This window comes from Idiotropiscis lumnitzeri, chromosome 9 (genome assembly GCF_059441095.1).
Source record: "Idiotropiscis lumnitzeri isolate Australia: NSW breed Sydney's pygmy pipehorse chromosome 9, RoL_Ilum_1.0, whole genome shotgun sequence".
In the NCBI taxonomy this organism is placed as follows: Eukaryota; Metazoa; Chordata; class Actinopteri; order Syngnathiformes; family Syngnathidae; genus Idiotropiscis; species Idiotropiscis lumnitzeri.
Window position 1 is genome coordinate 22173368 of NC_142399.1, and position 7500 is coordinate 22180867.

At 43.4% G+C, this 7500-nt stretch overlaps 1 protein-coding gene across 1 annotated transcript in view; it reads left to right on the forward strand.

Annotated features, from left to right (window-relative positions):
• Nucleotides 1-1615, forward strand: part of chchd1 (coiled-coil-helix-coiled-coil-helix domain containing 1) — a 5231-nt gene extending 3616 nt beyond the window's left edge. Inside the window, exon 3 of the mRNA XM_088305618.1 lies at nt 857-1615. Within this exon, the coding sequence (XP_088161744.1) occupies nt 857-967 (111 nt within the window). The 3' untranslated portion in view covers nt 968-1615. The remainder of the gene's footprint in view (nt 1-856) is intronic.
• Nucleotides 1616-7500: the final 5885 nt, after the last annotated feature.

A 7500-nucleotide genomic window follows, 5' to 3' on the forward strand; every position in this document is an offset into this window, starting at 1 on the left:
TTTTATTTATTTAATTTAAAATATTTGTAGTTGTGCAATGCACTCCAATACATCTTTATTTGTATACAAAGTACAGTGGTTTAAAAAAATAATTTAAGGGATAAAGTGTTTATTTTCTGCCTATTCTGAAAATACAGTCAAGCACCCACGATGATACACTACTGCATTTGGATGAGTTTGTGTTACAATGATTCAAATTTTAAAAACGATGTTTCAAATTGTGATATTAAGGAAGATAATTGTTTTTATGTATACTCGACTGGTAAATATGAATTTAATATATAAAACAAAGAAATGTTCTAATAAATATTTTTTTAAATTTTTTACATACCATATATAGCCTATATCTTTAACCCAAGAGTTTAAGTTCAAGGTCCTGTTTTTGTTTAATAAGTTAATGGTGCTGAATATATACTTCACAAGATAAGCATAGTCTAAATTTTATTTGTTAAGGAGCTGTTTATTTGCCACATATACTGTAATCTGTTGCTGAGAATGCACCACAGATGATGGGTCATTTCTCAGGTAATTTATTTTGTATTCGTACAATATTCTTATTTTTTTTCATGGTGCTGTTTTTTTTAATATGTTGCTAAGTACGCGCAGCAGAAAACGAGTCAGGTGTTGCTAAAATAGATTTAATTAAATGAAAAAATGTGTGCTTTTGAGTTTAAACAAATAGCTTCAATCAACTATAAATTAAAAAAGATTGTTTCGAAAAAATATCAAACCGTGAAACTAATGTATCGAACCAAACCGAACCGTGAATTTTGTGTATCGTTACACCCCTAATATATATAAATATATATACTGAATTAAAAAAGCTCTGGTAACAAATCCTCTTTTTCCCTTGCAGGCTTCAATGAAGAATATATTAGGAGCGACTCATCTTCAGGCAGGACGACTGACACCAAAACAAACCAACACCCTGTTGAAGAGATATCCCACACTACATGTTGAGACCTAGGAACATGATTATGGTTTTGTTTTTTACTTTAAATGTAAATGATAAAAATAAGCTATACTCGCTTTGTAACTGTCAGGGAAGTTTCTATTAAAACAAGCCTGAACAAAATGAATCAACCAGCCAAGATTGTCTTTGTGTCTCGCGCGGAGCAGCCCCGTGCAGTCAGGGGCGAAGCTACTGGTTTTTTTTTGCTCCCGCATGGTTTTTATTGTATCGCAGCAAAGCAATTTGAATATGCAACTCATACAGAATGGAAACACCCCTCGCATAACGGTCAGTGTGACTTCAGTTTGTGTCCTTGGATGTCAGACACTTTTACTTCGTATCAGTCTAGAATGAGCGTCTGGCTTGTCTCTTCCTATCAGTGCAGGCACTTCTGTTAACACTGGATAACAAGGGTACAATGTTCACTTGCAAATCAAATGACCTGTAAGCAAAGTTTGAAACTTGATAACATGACAACCTAATTTCTTTGACAGTAACATAGTTTAATCCTTCTAAGGTATCAGTGATATTTGTCATCTTGTGGACCGGAAATGTACATGTGTGAAAGAAGCTACTATCTGACCCCTATACATGGTTGTATAATATTTCTGTATTGTGCATTAATAACATAAATTGTGTCAACAATATGTTATTTCAATAGTTTGTAATGCTTGGCAGTATTTTTCTTTATTTTTCACCGTTTTTCCTTGAACACCACAAAATGGAATCTTGCTCTGAAAGAAACAGTCCAACCACTTTCTTACTGCTCATTCTATTAAGATGTCACCTATCACATCTTTGGATAAAAGACAGACTTCACCATTGACTATTTGCCAGTCAATCGCAGGACACGCAGTAACTCATTAGGAACTCAACCCTATTGCCTGCACTGAAGTCAGGCATGTCATTTTGGAAAATGTAAACACTGGCTGAAAGATAGAAATGGAATATTTACCTGTTTGGTTGCCTGATGTTCTGTTGTAGGGGTCTCATGGATGCTGCTTATTAACCTGAGACAGAATGAGTGAATCACTCAAAGGAGTTCTCCATCGTATCAATCTGGAATTTTTTCCTTTGTGATCTTGTCAGGAACAATAATTTGTTCTCATTGGGTGATGTGGTAACTTGTGCACACCTACCAAACTTTTGCTTTGACCAATCCCGGCAAAGGATGAAAATGTCGTTACCGGCATGCGTCTTATTTTGACAAGCTGGATCCTGTTATCTCTATGATTCGCAGTGCTGAGTGATAGTTGTCGTTTTTGCAATGTAAATATGCGGATGTCTTAAATAATATGACTTTCATTTTTGAGTCAAGCTTATTGTCAACAAGATAAATTTTCATCACAGCCACATATCCCACCCCCAAATACACACCAGGCAAGGTTAACTGTCAATAGGCCACTGTTCTTAATGTAAACTAAATATCTGACATGCTTAAAGTGGCTTAAAGGGACACTCGATTGACCCGAACCTAACATTTTCACTTATATCATAGGTTTGCATGTAAAAATTATATCAGCACTAAAATGTCCGCCACAGCTTTGCGGTGCAAGTTAGTGGATGTCGATTGCAGATAAATACCTCATGGAACCCCGGAGGTGGTCTGCATCGCAGAGAGGTGTGTGCTTTTAGCCGCGGTTGCTTCAGTGGTGTCAATGTCAGATGACGGGCTTCCCGACCACACCGGCCGTCGTCCATCCATCCATCCTTTATCTGCTGCTTATCCGGGGTCAGTTTGTAGAGGTAGAAGCTTCAGCAGGGAAACTCATACTTCCCTCTCCTCAGCCACATCTTCCGGCTCTTCCGGAGGGATTCCCAGGCGCACCCAGGCCATAGTTCCCAGGATATAGTCTCTCCAGCGTCTCCTGGGTCGTCCTCTGGACCTCTTGCTGGTGGGACATGCCCAGAACACCTCACCAAGGAGTCATCCTAACTATATACCCGAGCCACCTCATCTGGCTCCTCTCAATACGAGGGTTTAAAATAGAGCTAAGGCGCTCCAACTTATGTCAGTTTGTCAGAAGCCTGTGTGACACGCGTCATGATGAATCGTTCCTCTCTAAATGTCAAAATTTGGGTGCGTATTTTGCCACATTAATGTGCTGTAAGGAATTTTGAGAGTTGCCTATTCTAAAATCCGTCGTTATGTGATTGCATTATTATTCAGTTTTATCAGAACAGCTAATTTGTATGTGTCCTAGTGTGCAGTGAAAGCCTGAACATAAAAACGTATCTATACAAACAAGTGTGACGTCAAAGACAATTATGGTAGAGGGCAACGAAGTCTATTCAGACAGTCAGAAATTGAGTCACAAAGCGAAATCTCAAATGTATCCGAGGGGACGCAGGTATTTTGAGAGTTGGAGGAAGAGGAGCTTGTTGAAAATATGTTCATTGGACCATACATGCACGAACCAGATGCTCTGGAGAACGAAAATATTGTGCAGCTGTCAAATCAGCCTCCGGTAGGTCAATTCACAAGGGTAGGGCACTTTGGCTGAACAACGGACATGGAGTGGAGACTAGACTCGTCGAGACTGGACAAATGGTAGGATACATGGGCTGGAGTTATTAAATTTATGTTATTGTTGTGAATTTAATACTCTGTCATGCTGTAAATGACACACGGTGAGATTATTCTACTAGTGCTGAGACCACACATTATAGTGGGTTGGTTTCCTGCATTGTCATTGGTAAGGTAAGATATGAATATATATATATATATGTGTATATGTATGTATATATATATGTGTATGTGTATATATATATATATATAAGCATGTATATGTATATATATATGTATGTGTGCGTGTGTATGTATATATGTGTATATATATATGTATATATATATAAAATGTGTATATATACATTATATATATATATAAAATGTGTATATATACATTATATATATATGTGGATATATATATATATGTGTATATATATATAGATATACATATATGTGTATATATATACATATATGTATATATATATAGATATACATATATATGTGTATATATATACATATATGTATATATATATATGTGTGTATATATATATACATATATATAATTATATATATATATATATATGTGTGTATATATATATATATATATATATATATATATACACGGTTCCGGCGCCGCGCGAGTGGCTGCCTGTTTACAGCAGCGTGGCTCACTATTGAGCCTTTTTCGTGTTTTTTCCCTTTACCCTTTTTTTATTTTATTTTTACCTCACCTCAGCAATGGACATCCAACTTGCGGTGGTTTTACTGCTGTTGGGGGCTGTTTTTTGCGCGATCGTGTCCGGAGACGAAACTCGGAGCTACGGATCGATCGTGTACACAATAGATCAGCTGTTAGCACTCCGTGCTAACCCCGCGTGGGCTCCCGGAGCGAGACCCGATATCCCCCGCGAGCTGAGGAGGAAGAGACGGGGATGTCGTGCGGGGGCTAAACGCCAGGCAAGGAGGAGACGATATCACCCCGTCCTCCCGTCCGTTATTATGGGGAATGTTCGATCCCTCCCCAACAAAATGGACGAGCTAACAGCGCTAAACCGGCAAGAGAGGATTGTCCGGGAGGCTAGCTTGCTGGTGTTCACGGAGTCGTGGCTAACAGAGCTAACGCCGGACGCCGTCGTGGAATTGGACGGCTTCCAAATACTACGCGCGGACAGGACACTGGAGAGCGGTAAGAGAAAAGGGAGGGCTGGCTGTGTTTGTTAATGATAGATGGTGTAACCCTGGGCACATAACTGTTAAGGATCAACTTTGTAGTCGGGACATTGAGATGATAGCTGTTAGCATGCGTCCGGTCTATTTACCGCGAGAGTTCAGTCATGTGATCGCGGTGGCGGCGTACGTGCCACCCTCTGCTAACGGTGAGACAGCCTGTGATGTACTGAATGCAGCTGTGAGCAGGCTACAAACACAGCACCCAAATGCCTTGTTCCTTATCTCTGGTGACTTCAATCATGCTTCTCCTTCCTCCTCTCTGCCTTCATTCACACAATATGTAACCTGCCACACCAGAAACAATAAAATATTGGACCTTTTCTATGCCAACACCAAGGAGGCGTACACGTCACTGCCCCTCCCCCCGCTGGGCAAAGCTGACCACAACTTGGTTGCTCTCCTGCCTGTGTACAAACCTCTCGTCCGCAGGCAGCCAGCTGCGACACGCACAGTTCAGCGAAGGTCCGGAGAAGCCGAGTAGGCCTTGAAGGACTGTTTCAACACAACTGTGTGGGAGGTATTCAGCGAAGCTCACGGTGAGGCCATTAATGGTCTAACAGACACAGTTACAGACTATATTAACTTCTGCATGGAGAACACCATTCCCACCAGGACTGTAAGATGTTTCTCCAACAACAAACCCTGGATCACACCGGACATTAAAGCTCTCCTGAAGGAGAAAAAGAGGGCTTTTGTTTCAGGCGACAAGGACGAGCTGAAGAGAGTGCAGCGTCAGCTGAGAAGGAGGATCCGAGAGGGGAAAAAGTCCTACAGGATGCGGATGGAAGAACAACTGCAGCGGAACAATGCCAGGGATGTCTGGAGGGGCCTGAAGACCATCTCAGGCCACGGACAACCAGGTAAGACCCAGAAGGGGGGGGGGGCTTCAGTGGGCAAATGAGTTGAACCTATTTTTCAATAGGTTTGATCAAATGTCTGACCCCGCTCAGGCTTCCCTGATGCAGCCCCCACCCACCCCTCCTGCCACTGCGAACAAGACCCTCTCTCCCCCTCTCTCGCCCCTCTCTCTCTCCACAGGCTCCAGTTCCCAGCCTCATCAGACAACCACCACTTCCTCCTGCTCAGCTTTGTTCCTCACAACATCTCAGGTGAAGAACCAGCTGAGGAAGATGAAGGCGAGGAAGGCGGCAGGCCCAGATGGGATCAGCTCCCAGCTCCTCAAATCCTGCGCAGACCAGCTGTGTGGAATCGTCCAGCACATGTTCAACCTGAGCTTGAAGCTGGGCAGAGTCCCCCAGCTGTGGAAAACATCCTGCCTGGTTCCGGTTCCAAAGACACCCCAGCCGAAGGAGCTCAACAACTTCAGACCAGTGGCGCTGACGTCTCATCTGATGTAGACCCTGGAGAGACTGGTCCTCGTCCAGCTGCGCCCCCTGGTCAGCTCCTCAATGGACCCACTCCAGTTTGCATACCAGCCTGGCATCAGTGTGGATGATGCCATCATCTACCTGCTCCACACTTCACTCTTCCACCCGGAGAAGGCGGGGGGCACGGTGAGGATCATGTTCTTTGATTTCTCAAGTGCTTTCAACACCATCCAAGCCCGCCTTATTGGGAGACAAGCTGGAGCAGGCGGGAGTGGCCCACCACCTCATCACATGGATTCACGACTACCTCACAAACCGGCCACAGTACGTGAGAACACAAGTGTGTCTGACGTGCTCCTCTGCAGCACGGGAGCGCCGCAAGGAACTGTGCTGGCTCCCTTCCTGTTCACCCTCTACACCTCGGACTACAAATACAATTCCACAACCTGTCACCTGCAGAAGTTCTCTGATGACTCTGCGATTGTCGGCCTCATCACTGACGATGACGATCGGGAGTACAGAGGGGTTACGCAGGGGTTCGTGGACTGGTGTCAGCAGAACCGCCTCCAAATCAACGCTGGGAAATCCAAAGAGCTGGTGGTGGATTTCCGCAAGCGTCGGCACTCTCCACCTGCACCAGTGAATATCCAGGGAACAGACGTTGAGAGGGTCTCAACTTACAAGTACCTGGGTGTTCATCTGAACAATAAACTGGACTGGAGCGACAACACAGATGCTCTCTATAGGAAGGGTCAGAGCAGACTCTTCCTACTCAGGAGGCTGAGGTCCTTTGGCGTTCGGGGAACACTCCTCAGGAACTTCTATGACTCGGTGGTTTCACCGGTCATCTTCTATGGAGTGGTCTCCTGGGCAGGAGGCATCTCGGACCGGGACAAAAAGAGACTGAACAAACTAGTGAGGAGGGCCAGCTCTGTCCTGGGCTGCTCCCTGGACTCTGTGGACTCAGTGGGGGGCAGGAGGATGACGGCAAAACTGTCATCAATGCTGGACAAACCAGCCCACCCACTCAATGACACTCTGAGAACACTTTACAGCTCCTTCAGTGACAGACTTTTACACCCTCGCTGTACCAAAGAGAGATTTCGCCGCTCCTTCCTGCCGACTGCTGTCAGACTTTTTAACAAGAACATTGGGTCAGGCCTACAAACGGGAGGGCATTAGTGCAACTGTGCAGTCCTAGGATGCAATATTAACTACTACTGTACTTTCAGCCAAGGGTGGACTTAAACATCGACCAATGATGTATTTTGTTTACCATTACAGCATTCTTATTACAATACTTCTATCACTGTAGTATTTCTACCACTGCAGGATGTTCACTATTACAGTACTTTTATCATTGCAGTACTTTTATAATTACTGTATTTCCTATGATTGCGGTACTTTTACTATTACAGTACTTTTATCATTGCAGTATATTTTATCATTGCAGTACTTTTACCATTACAGTACTTTTATCA